The sequence below is a fragment of the Mustelus asterias genome, chromosome 5 (assembly GCF_964213995.1).
Source record: "Mustelus asterias chromosome 5, sMusAst1.hap1.1, whole genome shotgun sequence".
NCBI classification, from domain to species: domain Eukaryota; kingdom Metazoa; phylum Chordata; class Chondrichthyes; order Carcharhiniformes; family Triakidae; genus Mustelus; species Mustelus asterias.
This window is the reverse complement of record NC_135805.1, coordinates 78,232,105-78,249,518: the sequence shown is the minus strand read 5'-3', so window position 1 is coordinate 78,249,518 and position 17,414 is coordinate 78,232,105. Positions and strand designations below refer to the sequence as shown.

Sequence of the window (17,414 nt, the reverse complement as noted above, 5' to 3'; positions counted from 1 at the left end):
GGGGATCCCTACCCATGCTGTTGAGTGCCTACCCCCCTCCTTCTCCTCCACCACCCTTGCCAGCAACCCTCTCACTGGTACCTCCAGCCAGCTCCACTGCGTGGGCGGTGGTAAATGATGAGACAACAGTGATTGCAGGAGAATGAATCCCTGGAAATAATTCAGCACGAGTAGCAAAGTTATTAGCTTTAACTAAAGCTTCAGAATGGAGTGAAGCGAATGTTTATACCGTTAGCAGGTATGCCTTTGGAATTGTGCATGATTACATGGCAGCCTGGAGTAGGTGAGGTTTTGTAAATTCTGGCAGGGGCAAATACAGCATGAGGATTTGATTAGAGGTCTACTCCAAGCAGCCCGCAGCCCCTCAGGCAACAGTAATAAAAGTTGAAGCTCATAGAAAGATTGAGAATCAAGCACAGAAGGGAAACAGCTTAACCGATAAAGCTGCGAAGGCCCTAGGAAACAAGATTGGGTATGGATACGGACTACAAGAGTAGCAACTGTGTCAGTCAAAGATTGCTCAGCTATTGATGTGAAACAAGTGCAGGAGCAAGCAGCTGAAGAGGAAAAGGAAATGTGGAAGAAAGATGGAGGACAGAAAGATCATGATAGAATATGGAGAAGGGAGGGGAAAATAATAGCCTCTGAGGTAATACAGCAATCACTGCTGAAAGTATACCATGGATTAGCACATAAAGGCAGAGAAAAAATGTTTAATTTGTTAAAATAATGTTGGTGGTGGAAGCAGATGAGGAGATGTGGCGAAGTTTTGCCAGAGTTGCCTGCAGTGCACCCTAGTGGAACCAGGTCATCCCTGCATGATTAAAATGGGAAGTCAGCCAAGATCCAAAGGACCATGGGAAAATTTACAAATGGATTTCACAGGACCTTTGCCACGGGTCCAAAGAAATACGTATTGTTTGGTAATTGTTGATCAGTTTACCAGACGGGTTGGAGTATTTCCATGCAAAGATACCACAGCCAAAACTGTGGCTCTGATATTGGCAAATGTAATAATACCTAAATGGGGAATGCCTCTTCAGTTAGATTCCGATCAGGGAACACACTTCACAGGGAGAGTCTTAAAGGAAGTCTGTTGAATGTTAGGAATAAAGCAAAGATTTCATACACCATATCATCCTCAGAGCTCAGAGATGGTGGAACAAATGAACTAAACATTGAAGAGCAGTTTAGCTAAGGCTATTTTAGAAGAGGGAAACAAGTGGGTGTGGACTTTGCCTGCAATATTGTTGCAACAAAGGGCTACTCCTGCCCGAGGAACAGGACTAACCCCTTTTGAGCAATGCGCCTCCCAAAGGATGCAATGACAGGGGGAGGACAATCTGAGGTTAGCCAAGGAGCAGTATTTCAATGTACGAAGGATTTAATAGACCATCTGCATTCTCTCAAAAAGCAGTAATCACACAGCAGCAGTACAGAGATCAGAGATTGGACGAAACTGGCAGGAGAAAATACTCCTAAATTGCCTACACCAGGAGACAAGGTAATGGTGAAACCCATGACAAATATAAAAGGGGTAGGAATTCTTTGGGAAGGGCCTTTTGATGTGGTAGTCTCAGGACAAATATGAGCCTTGATTAATGAGAAGTGTAGTCCTCGATGGTGGCACTGGGCCCAGCTAAAACCATATCCCAATGAATAATCCTGGAACTTTATGATTACAGCAATGATAATTCAATTACTTTGGATTTGCAGATAAAATGCTCGATTAGGCCAGATTATGGCAAAAGAATAACACGCGGGTATTAAAAGAGTGGAAGTAGAAATAATTCAACGAATAAGTTACTAACCTTAAGGCAGGGAGGCCATTTTTGGTTTATATTTACAGAATATTGTATGCTATAGCGAAGATTTTTGGAGTTCTACAGCTACAATCAAGATTGATTAGACAACATCCATCACAAAGGCCAAGTCAACAGCATGGAACAGAGTGTAACATGGTTGTTGCGTAGGACTGTAAAATAAGTTTTATTTACTTGACAATGACCAACGGTTGGGATTTGTTTCTTTTTTAAGAAAAAGGGGGAGAGCTGTAAAACCTGTACTGATAAATACGTGTGTTTATATCTTTATAGTGTTGAATGTACAAACCCTGACTCAGGTAGGACCATCAACTGAGGTCCTTCAGCGTCCTCCTCGGGAGGTACGTGTGAATACTTACTTATAAATGGCACACACAAATGCTAGAAAGTCCAAGCAGTCAAAATGTTGGGTATGTTCACACATCCCCATCCATGCAGAGGGAGGGGGGTGGGGTGGCAGGGGAGCAGGTACCTCTAAAACAATTGCCTCTGACATGGTCAGAATTGGTAATGGTGAATCAAACAGCCCAGCATTCCAAGTATCCTGGACACCCAATACCAGGATTCATTAGTAGAGAGGTAAGGAAAGGATTTCATAGCAGTGAGTTTTGTGCAGGGCATTTGAGCTATATAGATACATACCCACCTATTTATAACCTAGGAAAACCAGCTCCTAGTTTAGTCTTAAAACAGCCAATACCAAAACCAAAAGAAATACCTTGGGCTAGAAATATGGAAGGCCAAGGGAAAACCTTAGGCATGAGCGAATGTGACTACATGGTAGATCGAACCACCTGGCAGTGCCTGAATCCACCCAGTAAGCCCAGGCAAGTCGTGGGGGTTACAGATAGTGTGACATGAACCCAATATCCCGGTTGAGGCCTTCCTCAAGTGTGCGGAACTTGGCTATCAGTCTCTGCTCAGCGACTCTGCGCTGTCGTGTGTCGTGAAGGCCGCCTTGGAGAACTCTTACCCGAAGATCAGAGGCCGAATGCCCGTGACCGCTGAAGTGTTCCCCAACAGGAAGAGAACAGTCTTGCCTGGTGATTGCCGAGCGGTGTTCATCCATCCGTTGTCGTAGCGTCTGCATGGTCTCCCCAGTGTACCATGCCTCGGGACATCCTTTCCTGCAGCACATCAGGTAGACAACATTGGCCAAGTTGCAAGAGTATGTACCGTGTACCTGGTGGATGGTGTTCTCACGTGAGATGATGGCATCCGTGTCGATGATCCGGCATGTCTTGCAGAGGTTGCTGTGGCAGGGTTGTGTGGCAGCGTGGTCACTGTTCTCCTGAAGGCTGGGTAGTTTGCTGCAGACAATGATCTGTTTGAGGTTGTGTGGTTGTTTGAAGGCAAGAAGTGGGAGTGTGGGGATGGCCTTGGCAAGATGTTCGTCTTCATCAATGAGATGTTGAAGGCTCCGGAGAAGATGTCGTAGCTTCTCCGCTCCAGGGAAGTACTGGACGATGAAGGGTACTCTGTCCGCCATGTCCCGTGTTTGTCTTCTGAGGAGGTTGGTGCGGTTTTTCGCTGTGGCGCGTCGGAACTGTCGATGAGTCGAGCGCATATCCTGTTCTTATGAGGACATCTTTCAGCGTCTGGAGGTGTCTGTCGCGATCCTCCTCATCTGAGCAGATCCAGTGTATATGGAGGGCTTGTCCGTAGGGGATGGTTTCTTTAACGTGTTTAGGGTGGAAGCTGGAGAAGTGGAACATCGTGAGGTTATCCATGGGCTTGCGGTACAGTGAAGTGCTGAGGTGACCGTCCTTGATGGAGATGCGTGTGTCCAAGAATGCACCCGATTCCGGAGAGTAGTCCATGGTGAGTCTGATGGTGGGATGGAACTTGTTGATGTCATCATATAGTTGTTTCAGTCATTGTTCACCATGAGTCCAAAGGAAGAAAATGTCATCGATGTATCTAGTGTATAGCGTCGGTTAAAGGTCCTGTGCGGTGAAGAGGTCTTGTTCAAACCTGTGCATGAAGATGTTGGCATATTGAGGTGCAAATTTGGTCCCCATGGCTGTTCCATGTGTCTGGATGAAGAATTGGTTGTTGAAGGTGAAGACATTGTGGTCCAGGATGAAGTGGATGAGTTGTAAAATTGCATTTGGAAACTGGCAGTTGTCGGCGCTGAGCACTGAGGCAGTTGCAGCAATACCATCGTCATGGGGGATGCTGGTGTAGAGTGCCGAGACATCCATTGTGACGAGAAGTGCTCCTGGTTCAACTGCTCCACGTGTGCTGAGTTTCTGGAGGAAGTCCGTAGTGTCGCTGGGGGTTCTTTGTAGAATGGGTTTCAGGATACCCTCGACGTAGCCGGAGAGGTTCTCGCACAGGGTCCCATTGCCCGATACGATGGGACGGCCTGGTGTGTTTGCCTTGTGTATCTTCGGGAGGCAGTACAGATCTCCAACGCGGGGAGTACGTGGAATGAGAGCATGGAGGGTGCTCTGAAGGTCCGGATCAAAGGTCTTGATCAGTCTGTTGAGTTGATGAGCGTATTCTTTGGTCGGATCTGCGGGTAGTGTTCCTCGTTGTTCAGTTGTTAGTACACTTCTTTGCAGTAATCCGTTCTGTTCAGTATGACGATGGCCCCTCCTTTGTCTGCTGGTGACAATGTTGCAGTTGGTCTTGAGAGCACGTTGTGCTTGGGTGATGCTCAGGGCTGTCTTGTGAGTGTGGCTGATGAATCTGGTGTTGACGCACCTCCTGATGGCTTGCGCATACATGTCGAGGGCAGCAGCCTTCCTGAGGAGTCCAATTCGACTCTTTCCTCTTCGGTTGCTGTACTGCGGATCTCTCTGTCAGCTGTTCTGGTTCATTGGCTGTCTCATTGTGTTCACTGTTGGCCTCTTGGGGTTTGTGGAAGAACTCCCCCAGCCTCATTCGCCTGATGAATTCCTCTGTGTCTGCTGCGAGACTGATGGGGTCTATTTTGGTGGTAGAGAGTGGCTTTTGCTACCAAATAAACCTGTTGGACTTCTTACTGTGTTTACCCCAGTCCAACGCCGGCATCTCCACATTATGTAATCCCATACATATATCACACCCGTAAACTCCGTCACTTGCCAAAACATTGACAGGCTATTACAGAGACAGAATGGTTCTTTGGCATATTGTTTCCCCATTATTGAGTAGGTAAAACATTGCAAGAAATTCTGATTCTACGCTCCATCTTGGAACAAGTTGCCAATGATACAGCCACTGCCCTTACTGAGATCAATGATGAGATGGCAGCCATGCGCACTGTGGTGCTTCAACACAAATTGACATTGGATTATGTCTTGGCAGCTAGGGGTGGGACATGTGCAATAATTGGATCAGAGTGTTGCACGTACCAATAAATACCAGAAAACATCACTAATCTGGTTGATCACATCAAAAAAAGATGTGGAGAAACTCAAAAACCCCGAACCATTCACCCGAGGTGGTTGGCTCTCAGGCTGGCTAGGCTCCTTGGGAACATCAATCCTGCAAGGGATTGTATTATTTTTCATTGTGGTCTTGGCATTGGTGGTAATCATAAACTGGATTAAATATGGCTGCTAAGTTGACAGAAGGTACAGCATCAGTGATGGCAATCAGTGCAATAAAGAAAGGGAACCGGAGGCCAAGTTATTCCTCGGCATCCATTGGGACACATCTATTCATTGGCCTAATCTTGGGCCAGCCAAGGACCAGAATGGGGGGACTGTAGCAGGGGATACAGAAATCCCTGCTTTTGAGACTATTAAAACAAGTAGATTAGTTTAAAATTGGGACCACAGTGTGCCATATATATATATATATATATACCAAAGGCATGTGCCTCATTTATATATCATATGAAGATATTGTCTGTAGCAGCACATACATAACCATTTTTGAACAAGTATAATAGAGTTAATCTGTACTTTTGTATTTTCTTGTGAGCTTTGGCCAACAGACAATTTACTCTTTAGCATAATGGGAAATAAGTTTAATTAGACATTTAATTCGATAAGTTTAATTAGACAGACCACATTCTTTCAGAACAATGAAGCATAAAGCATCATGAAATGCCCCTTTTATCAAGGGTAGGCCAAGCAGCTACAGGCAACCAAGGTTATTGAAATGCATAAAAGGATTCAGCTTCTCGCTGTAATAAATAACTGCGATTCAACCTCCACTGATAAAGCGACAGAAGACAGATCAGGAGAAGATGACTCCCTTCTAGTTCTCAGGATTGCAAGTGATAGGGGTGACCCTTGAACCTACCGGATTTGCGTAGGTAAAGTTTCTAGGCAATGGGGGGGGAAGAACTTCTGGGTTCAGTTGACCAATGAATTCCTAATTCTGCTGGAAGGTAGAATGCAATTGGCCAGAGTAAATGAAGTGTATTAAATGTAATTGAACCATCCAGCTTGGATGACAGGTTGGGCGGGAGGATCGAATCTTCAGTAATGTATATCCGTTGTAACCATGGGATGTAAGGCCAGAGAGAAGTTGGAATCTCTCTCCCAATCCGTTGGCAAAATAAAGAATGTCTTTAATGGAATACCGTTTTTTGCAAGTCTTTGGCCAGAATTTTACCGCCATGCCCACCCGGGAATTGGGACAGGCGTGGCTCGCAGGGCGGAATTTTCCACTGGCCCTGCCAGTACTGGAGCACTACTGGTCACTAACTGGCCAGCAGCTCTTGGGGAAGAATATCTGCTCTGCACTGGCCAAAATTCAACAGGAGGCACAACCCGGCCCAGGTGAATGATTCTTACAAAATTCTGTTGAGCTTCCAGAAAATGTTTGATGTTGGGTCCCAGCCAGTGGGCGTGAACCTCGTCTCAAACATTCAATTCAATGCTAAGTGTCAACTGAATGTTCAATTCTTCTTTTGATCAGATGATATAGGACATACAGCATAAAAACAAGCCATTCAGTCCAAATAGTCCATAGCAGCATCTATGCCCCACTTGAGTTTCCTCCCATCACACCCCATCTAAATCCACCATTGTAACCCGCCATTGCCTTCTCCTCCGTGTGCTCATCTAGTTTCTGAGTAAGTGCATCTCTACTTTTAGCTTCAACCATTCCCTGTGGTAGCGAGTTCCAACACTTCTCACCACACTTTTGGGATTCCCACTTTCTACCCTCCTACCTAATTAAATGCCCCCCTCACCACCAAACGTGCCGCGCGGGGGGGGAATAAAATTCCGCAAAGATACCATAACCCAGTGTTCTAAAACTCAAAATGTTATTAATTCCAATACTCACAGGCTGTCCTTTGTACCAGAGGGGATTAAACTTTTCCTTTACTTTAAGGTTGAAAGTGGCATTCATGTCCACATCGTACATGCGATTTCCGACCACACCATGAGATTCCGGATACAGACCCTGGAATTGAAATGAATGACACAAGACTATTCTGTGTTTGTATTGTCTCAAATCAAAGTTAGAGTTAATGAGGAGGAATTGTTCCCAGCAGCTGATGGATTGACGACCAGAGGATATAAGTTTAAAATGGCTGGCAAAAGAATCAGGGGTGATTTTCTTTTTGAAAACACATCCAACGGTTAAGAATTTGAATTGAAGGTTGAAAAGAATTGCAGGGGAATTGGAAAAAGAGTGGGGAAAATACCCTAACTGAATTCCCCTTCGAAAGAGCCCCTGTGGATGGTTACAATTAATATAATAAATCGGACAAAAAGTTGGTTCACAGCTTGCTCCCTCCACAGGAACCCAAGGATCTAATATGGCAAATGCCATGCAAGCATTCTTTCGACACCAAAAGTGTTCCACTTGTCATATTGGGAAAACAGTTGCATAGACATTCACAGCCCAGTCTTGAGTGGACATCAATTTTTTTGCTTGTTTGTGGTTTCTTTCCAAAATTCATTTGCAACTGACCACAGCCTGATTAAAATGCTATCTTTCTTCCCATAGCTGGGAGGGGGAAATTGGTAGATTTCTACCACAGCTCATTTTCCCCCCTCAGTCATTCCCACTTCCCCCATTTTCCTCCCCTTACAACCTCAACCAGTTTGATGACTTCTTAGACCAGTGAGTTTCCACAATTGCCTGCAGTTACCAAACGAATTCAGCAGACCAATATCCCATGTAGCTGCCTCTAGTGCAACATGGGATTACTCAATTTTCAGGACAACGTGTTTAAAATTTTGTAAAATGGATGCATTGCTGGCAAGGTTACATTATAGTTCACATGATTGTTAAAGATCACTCACATTCTGGCAATTTCAGATGGAAGTCAGTTTTCGATACTGCAGCAGAACAATACGGTAATGCCAATTACTGCATATATGGTAGTAAATGAAGCTTGTTTTGTTTAAGAAAGTGGACACATAGGGTGGGATTTCTCCCACTCATCCCTGCTGCGATGTGTTCTGCGGTAGTGGAGGCGGCCCACCAGCTGCCGGCAGCAGGTTTGCCCAGCCCCGATACTGTCAACAGGTTTTCCCGTTCTTCTTGCCATCCACCACTGGGGAACCCGTAACAGGGGTTTGCCCTCAGCCAGACCAGAAGGCCCTGTTGGTGGGAACAGCCCGGAAATTTTGGCCATGGATCTGGCCAGTTTGTAAAAAAAAAGACAAATGCATCAAAATACAGATGGCTTTCACAATAAAAATATTAATATCTTTATAGGGGAGGTGGTGGCATAGTGCTATTAGTAATCCAGAGACCCAGGGTAATGCTTTGCGGACCTGGGTTCGAATCCCAACATGGCAGACGGTGAAATTTGAATTCAATAAAAATCTGGAATTAAAAGTCTACTGATGACCATGAAACCATTTGCTGATTGTCGTAAAAACCCATCTCGTTCACTAATGTCCTTTAGGAAGGAAATCTACCGTCTTTACCTGGTCTGGCCTACACGTGACTCCAGAGCCACAGCAAATGTGGTTGACTCTTGAAATGTCCCCTCAAGGGCAATTAGGGATGGGCAATAAATGCTGGTCCAGCCAGCGACACCCACATTCCATGAAAGAATAAAGAAAATTTAGCATTGCAAAATAGGAAAGGTCAGTCTGTACATCATAACCAGTGTTTGCAGGACAAACTAAGAAAGCAGCAAAAAGAACAAAGAAAATTACAGCACAGGAACAGGCCCTTCGGCCCTCCAAGCCTGCACTGACCATGCTGCCTGACTTAACTAAAACCCCCGACGCTTCCGGGGACCATATCCCTCTATTCCCATCTCATTCATGTACTTGTCAAGACGCCCCTTAAAAGTCACTACCGTATCCGCTCCCCTGGCAATGAGTTCCAGGCACCCACCACTCTCTGTGTAAAACATCTGCCTCGTACATCTCTTTTAAAAGTTGCCCCTCGCACCTTAAACCTATGCCCCCTAGTAATTGACTCTTCCACCCTGGGAAAACGCTTCTGACTATCCACTCTGTCCATGCCTCTCATAATCTTGTAGACTTCTATCAGGTCTCCCTCAACCTCCGTCGCTCCAGTGAGAACAAACCAAGTTTCTCCAACCTCTCCTCATAGCTAATGCCCTCCATACCAGGCAACATCCTAGTAAATCTTTTCTGTACCCTCTCCAAAGCCTCCACATCCTTCTGGTAGTGTGGCGACCAGAATTGAACCTATATTCCAAGTGCGGCCTCACTAAGGTGCTATAAAGCTGCAAATGACTTGCCAATTTTTAAACTCAATACCACGGCCGATGAAGGAAAGCATGTCGTATACCTTCTTGACGACCTTCTCCACCTGCATTGCCACTTTCAGTGACCTGTGTACCTGTACACCCAGATCCCTTTGCCTATCAATACTCTTAAGGGTTCTGCCATTTACTGTATATTTCCTATCTGTATTAGACCTTCCAAAATGCATTACCTCACATTTGTCTGGATTAAACTCCATCTGCCATCTCTCCGCCCAAGTCTCCTACTGGTCTATATCCTGCTGTATCCTCTGATGGTCCTCATCGCTATCCGCAAATCCACCAACCTTTGTTGCGTCCGCAAACTTACCAATCAATCCAGTTACATTTTCCTCCAAATCATTTATATATATTACAAACAGCAAAGGTCCCAGCACTGATCCCTGAGGAACACCACTTGTCACAGCCCTCCATTCAGAAATGCACCCTTCCACTGCTACCCTCTGTCTTCTTTGACCGAGCCAGTTTTGTATCCACCTTGCCAGCTCACCTCTGATCCCATGCGACTTCACATTCTGCACCAGTCTGCCATGAGGGACCTTGTCAAAGGCCTTACTGAAGTCCATGTAGACAACATCCACTGCCCTACCCTCGTCAATCATCTTCGTCACTTCCTCAAAAAACTCGATCAAGTTCGTGAGACACGACCTCCCCTTCACAAAACCATGTTGCCTCTCATTAATACGTCCACTTATTTCCAAGTGGGAATAAATCCTGTCTCAAAGAATCCTCTCCAATAATTTCCCTACCACTGATTAAGGCACACCAGCCTGTAATTACCTGGATTATTCTTGCTACCCTTCTTAAACAAATCCTCTGGGACCTACCCTGTAGCCAGTGAGGATACAAAGATTTCTCTCAAGGCCCCAGCAATTTCCTCTCTTGCCTCTCTCAGTATTCTGGGGTATATCCCATCAGGCCCTGGAGACTTGTCTACCTTGATGTTTCTCAAGAACCCCATTACCACCTCCTTTTTGATCTCAGCATGACTCAAACTATCTACACATCCTTTCCCAGACTCATCATCCACCAAGTCCTTCTCTTTGGTGAATACTGATGCAAAATACTCATTTAATACCTCGCCCATTTCCTCTGGCTCCACACATAGATTCCCTCCCTTGTTCTTGAGTGGGCCAACCCTCTCCCTGGCTACCCTCTTTATATATGTGTAAAAAGCCTTGGGACTTTCCTTAATCCTGCTGGCCAATGCTTTTTAATGACCCCTTTTAGCTCTTCTTACTCCTTGCTTAAGTTTCTTTCTACTTTCCTTGTATTCCACACTTGCTTCATGTGTTCCCAGCCTCCTAGCTTTGACAAATGCTTCCTTTTTCTCTTTGTGAGCGTAGTCAACATTTCTCGTTATCCAAGGTTCCCAAAACTTTCCATACTTATCCTTCATCTTTACAGGAATGTGCCAGTCCTGAATCCCTATCAACTTACAATTGAAAGCCTCCCACATGCCAGATATTGATTTGCCCTCAAACATCTGCCCCCAATCTACATTCTTCAGTTCCTGCCTAATATTGTTGTAATTAGCCTTCCCCCAATTTAGCACCTTAACTTGAGGACTACACTTATCTTTATCCATCAGTACCTTAAAGCTTACTGAATTGTGGTCACTGTTCCCGAACTGCTCCCCTACTGAAACTTCGACCACCTGGCCGGGCTCATTCTCCAATACCAGGTCCAGTATGGCCCCTTCCCTAGTTGGACTATCTACATACTGTTTCAGGAAGCCCTCCTGGATGCTCCTTACAAACTCTGCTCCATTCACGCCCCTAGCACTAAGTCAATATAGGGGAAATTAAAATCTCCCACCACAACAACCCTGTTACTTTTACACCTTGCCAAATCTGCCTACACATCTGTTCCTCAATCTCCCGCTGGCAGATGGGTGGCCTATAGTAAACCCCCAACATTGTGACTATACCTTTCCTATTCCTGAGCTCTACGCATATTGCCTCGCTGTATGAGCCCTCCGAGGTGTCTTCCCGGAGTACAGCTGTGATATTCTCCTTAACCAGTAGTGCAACTCCCCCACCCCTTTTACATCCCCCTCTATCACGCCTGAAACATCTATATCCTGGAATGTTGAGCTGCCAATCCTGTCCTTCCCTTAGCCAAGTCTCTGTAATGGCAACTACATCATAGTTTCTAGCACTGAGGAATAAGATGTGTGTGAAGTGAAGTAGATAGAAACAGTGCAGAACAGGCCATTCAGCCTGTCAAGTCTGCACCGACTTTCTGACAGAGCATCTTACCAAGGCCCTCTTCCCCCACCCTATCCCTGTAACCCCACATGCTTACCATGGCTAATCCATCTAACCGACATATCTTTGGACTGTGGGAGTACACTGGAGGGAACCCATGCAGACACAGGGAGAACGTGTAAATTCCACACAATCACTCAAGGCTGGAATTGAACCCAGGTCTCTGGCGCTGTGAGGCTGCAGTGCTAACCACTTTGCCACTGTTCACTTTGTTCTCAGTGGACAGATTCTTCCCCATCCCACAGGGGGCAGTCTGAAGAAAAGTAAGGAATGAGGACAGCTGGTCAGTGGATTGACACATTCACACCTCCGGCCAACATTGCCAGAGACAAGTTGCCATTGGTGACAGCTACTCACCTAGCAGTGGTGGGTAGATAGTTTGCATAATTAAGCACTCATTTGTGGGCAGATTGGGGACAGAACCTCCCACCTCTGATCTAGCAGATACTTGGAGGAAGCTTGCTGATGATCAGCTGGTGGGACCGCAAAGCCTCTAATACTCAATCTGCCCACACCAGAGTGATAGGGATCAGCAGGCCACAGACCAAGCTCTGCAGGAGTTTCACCTCCACCTGGGTGGCCTGACAGCTGTTGCCACAGTTATTATCTTTTTGTAATTAAGACCTCTTCAGAGGGTTTAGCAAGATGGAGGTGCCCTCCCAGTTCCCCTTCTACAGTGGCTTTGCCCACTTCACTAGTGACATCCTTCCAAGACTGCAGACCCTCTGATTGTGCCTGCAGTCTCAGGAAAAACTACCCTCTATCCTTAATTAGGCACCACTTCCAGTAACGTCTAAAAGGATCCCGTCGGCTGGGTAAGGACCTGGAAATAGTCTCACCCCTCCATTATTTCTGAAGTTAGGATTTCATCCAGCAGGTGCACAAAAAATGTCGATGGAGTTCTGTGTAATACCCAAACACGAAATCGAGCTACAATACTGATTTTCTCTTATTTTAGCTTTTAAAAGTATCTTCAATTTTTAAACAGATCAATTTCATATTCTATCTTAAATTTTTCTTCAATAAAAGATTCAAAACAAGCTGGCAATCACACCTATATTATGATACTATGGTTAGTATCTGCTGGCAGCTCTTTCCATATCAATCAACACACAGGAGCGACATTTATTTGTATAGATGTCGACATTCTCTATGCAACCATCGAGTGCAAATGGAAAATGCTTTTTTCAATCTTTTAAATGATATTCTCTTTCCATCTGCTTCCCAGTTTCCTTTCACACACATCCCATTCCTCCATATTGCTCTTTCACTTTGTCCTGTAAATACCAGTTATGATGACATTTTCTGTTCATAAAAAGCATAGAGGCAGTGCTACATAGAGATACATCTATTCCACAGGGGCAGAGAGCACCAAGGACTACTAACTATGCAGCATTCTTCATCAAGATCATTGAGGAATGCCATGCATGTCTAGCAGCTTGAGGCACCACTTGCCCCGAGGGAATCGACACAGACCACAGAGTGCCACAAACAGATTCTCCCCCACAAACTTTCTTACAGAAATTACTCATGGTTGAATCCTAGAACAATGTGGCACAAACCGACAAATCAGTAATGGAGGATAAATACATCTTGTATAAATGACAATTACATGATAAAAGGGAAAGAGTTAAACAAAGAGATAAAGGTTTCTATTTCTATATTTCTATTATCACAAATCTTCTCTGCACTGTAGAGATTCTATGACTTTTCCAAGTGCTTATATATATTATATATATATATATATATAATATATATATATGAGTTACCAGTGAAGTGCAGTGAATGTTTGAAAGAGATCAGAAAAGTAAAAGAAAACAAGTTTTAAAAGATAATGAATGATCGATGGGTCTTTTGCTCAGAGTGCTGCTTGTTTCTCACATGGACTGTCTCCAGGCCTGCTTTCCTCCGACTCAGAAACATTATTACTTTTACACACAACTGTTTGACGTTTGCTAGTGAACAACCACATTTTTCTTTAGGGAAAAAAGAAAATGCTGAATAAAGTTAAAGTTAAAAAGTTTATTTATTAGTCTCAAGTAGATTTACATTTGCTGTGAAAATCCCCTAGGTTTCTGAGCAGATTTCAGAGCAACTTAAGAGAACAGATTTTCAGTAATTCGGCAGCTAAGATGTGAATGTGGCATGTGAAGGAACAAAACATTTATTATCATGGAGGAGAGCAGACAAGTTCATCATTGACTGGAACAAACCCACTCTATGTGAAGCAAAGGCAAGTCTCCCAGATTCATACTACACTTGACTTTCATATTAACACTGAGAAAGCCACTTCTGTCCTATACCAATACTGTAAACTGTGATTCCTCTTTTTCAAATTAATTTTAGGTAACCATCCTCTGCTACCAATGTTCATCCAACAGTAAGGATACTCCAATAGCAAGCAATTAAAATTTTGATTTGATTTGATTTATTATTGTCACATGTATTAGTATACAGTGAAAAGTATTGTTTAAAAGCCACTTCACAAAGGAAATCAAATGAAGTTTTAATAAAAAACTTCATTACACCACCACTTGGGCCACGCCCTGGATCACAAATGCTCTTCCCAATCCCCATCTGCTTTCTATTTATACTGGATCAGCTGGTTAGTTGACAACCAGAGCATGTCATCAGTGGTTACATTGTAACAAACTGAACTTCACTGAAGTAATAAAAACTTTCAACAAAAACAAAATGTTGCTCGATATATTTGTGGCTCATACAAACTAATTTTTGGCAGTACTTGAAATTTTAATCCATGGGATAAGCAGTGAGCAGCAAAAGTCTTCACACACACTACTATAAATAAGCTGAGCATATTGCAGAATTCATGTAGAACAAAAATGTTTACTTGGGTATTTTATTGAAACTTCTATTTTGCCTCAATTATTTGTTGCCTTTTCAAAAAACAACATTTACAGATTTCACATGATGCTGTTTGTCCACCAAGGAGGTGATCATGGTACCTGTTTGGTACGACCAATTCTTTGGTACTTGGCACAGATAGCATAGAAAGGTCAGTGGTAAGGTTTACCGGGAGAATAAGTACTAGGGTTAGTATGTGCAGGTAGCAGGGCTGTGAATTCAGATGCTAGTCTGGTTTGCTAAAAAAAGAAAAATGAAAAAAAAAATCAAGCATGGAAGTGGAACATAGATAGCTCCCGAAGTGGAGTCCAAGTGGATGTGGAATCGGAACAGAGTAGACTCCCTAAACAAAGTCTGACATGTGGGCACTGGGCATCTCTACAATGATGCCATGTTAATCGAATAGCAGATACAATCCTTGCCACCTCATTCGTTGGAACACGCAATCCATTCAGCTCAAAAACTCACCACATTCAAAGGAACACTATGATAACTGTGTGATGGCCCTATTCAAAAAGGGAGAGAGACAAAAAGTAGGAAACTATAGGCCAGTTAGCTTGACCTCTGTGGTGGGGGAGTTGCTGGAATCAATCATGAAGGAGAAGTGACAGAACATTTGGAAAGACAAAGCTCAATCCACCATTGTCAGCATGGTTTTATGAAGGGTAAATCATGTTTGACAAACTTGCTTGAGTTCTTTGAGGACATAACCAGCAAGGTGGATAATGGGGTACCTGCGGATGTGGTATATCTAGACTTCCAGAAGGCATTTGACAAGGTGCCACATAAAAGACTGACCCAGAAGATGAGATCGCAGAAGATTGGGAGTAGAGTACTAGATTGGATTTAAGATTGACTGACTGACAGAAAGCAGGATCAGGATAAATGGATCCTTCTCTGGCTGGCGAACTTTAACTGGCGGACTACCGCAGGGGCCAGTCCTCAACGGTTTACAATCTATATAAATGATCTGCAAGCAGGGACAGAGTGTAACATAGCAAAATTTGCGGATGATACTAAAATAGGTGGGAAAGCAGGCAGTAAAGAGGAGATAAAGATTTTACAGATGGATATATAGATAGGCTGTGGACCAAAATTTGGCAGATGGAGCTTAATGCAGATCAGTGTGAAGTTATCTGTTTTGGTCAAAAAAATAGAAAGGCAAAGCAAATTATGGAAAGCAGATCCAAAATGCCTCCGAATGAGGGATCTGGGTGTCTTTGTTTATGAATCACAAAAAGTTGGTATGCAGGTACAGCATGTAATAAAAAAGGCAAATGGAATGCTAGCATTTATTGCAAAAGGACTGGAGTATAAAAGTAGAGAAGTTTGTTGCAATTGTATAGGTGTTGGTGAGACCACATCTGGAGTACTGTGTCCAGTTTTGGTCTCCTTTTTTGAGGCAGAATGTGGTGGCATTGGAGGCAGTTCAGAGGTGATTCACCAGATTGATTCTGGGGATGAAAGGGTTGACGTGTGAGGAGAGGTTAAACAGTTTGGGCTTATACTCGCTGGAGTTTAGAAAGATGAGAGGGGATCTGATTGAGAGATATAAAATACTAAAAGGGATTGATAAAGTAAACATAGACCAAATGTTTTCCCTTTGTTGGGCATTCTAGAACAAGAGGTCACAGGTATAGATTGAGAGGTGGTAGATTTAAAACTGAGATGAGGAAGAACTAATTCTCATAAAGGGTGGTGAATTTGTGGAACTGACTGCCTCATAGCATAGTGGAGTCTATGGTTTCAAGAAGGAGATAGATATATTTCTAATTTTTAAAAATGGGTTAAAGGGATATGGGGAACAGGTAGGAAGGTGAATTTGAGACCAGGTAGAGATCAGCAATGATATAGAACATAGAACAGTACAGCACAGAACAGGCCCTTCGGCCCACGATGTTGTGCCGAGCTTTGTCTGAAACCCAGATCAAGCTATTTCCTCCCTATCATCCCGAAGTACTCCATGTGCCTATCCAATAGCTTCTTAAATGTTCCTAAAGTTTCTGACTCCACTGTCCCTGCAGGCAGTCCATTCCACACCCCAACCACTCTCTGAGTAAAGAACCTACCTCGGACATCCTTCCTATATCTCCCACCATGAACCCTATAGTTACCGCTCCATTCACCCAAGGAAATAGTCTTTGTACGTTCACTCTATCTATCCCCCTCATCATCTTATAAACCTCTATCAAGTCTCCTCTCAACCTCCTCCGCTCCAAAGAGAAAAGCCCAAGTTCCCTCAACCTTTCCTCATAAGACCTGATCTGATTGAATGGCGGAGCAGACGCGAAGGGCTGAATTGCCTACTTCTGCTCCAAATTCCCATGTTCCTATTTTATCTTTCAGTTTGAAATTTTACATTAAATAGTCGCCTGTGGAAAACCCTTTGAGCATGCAAGGATAATTCATTATAGGTTACAGAAAGTACATTATCTTTCCTCACCAGTCCTCTTCAACAGGTTAAACAATTTCCAGTACTGAGTAATCATCCAAAGCGTCAAGGTAGCATTTCTCCCCAACCCCCGACTACCAAATAGTCTTCCCCTCCTAAATCTCATCCGATTCTAAACATCAACTCATTCAGCAGGACCTCAAGAAGATTGGCAACAAAAAGTGTGTTCCATACCTACATGGATTTTTTTCACATATTTGACTCATTGCAACTATGCAGGAAGATTGCAAGGACGTGGAGTAGGCGTATGGAAAAAGTAGTACAAGCAGCACTTAAAGCAACTAAATATAGACAGGGAAGTGAGACTAAACTCACACAGTGCAATGGGCTAACGGATTTCCTTCTGTACTATTAAA

General features: G+C 43.9%; 1 protein-coding gene across 2 annotated transcripts in view; it reads right to left on the bottom strand.

The window, feature by feature from the left end:
- The window catches only part of LOC144493624 (ectonucleotide pyrophosphatase/phosphodiesterase family member 3-like), a 136,431-nt gene that overhangs the window by 59,964 nt on the left and 59,053 nt on the right, over positions 1 to 17,414 (bottom strand). The window contains exon 6 of one of the 2 annotated variants that reach the window (XM_078212867.1): positions 7,056 to 7,175. The exons of the other annotated variant lie outside the window; for it this stretch is intronic. Coding sequence (XP_078068993.1) covers positions 7,056 to 7,175 — 120 coding nt within the window. The remainder of the gene's footprint in view (positions 1 to 7,055; positions 7,176 to 17,414) is intronic. 2 annotated transcript variants of the gene reach the window in all.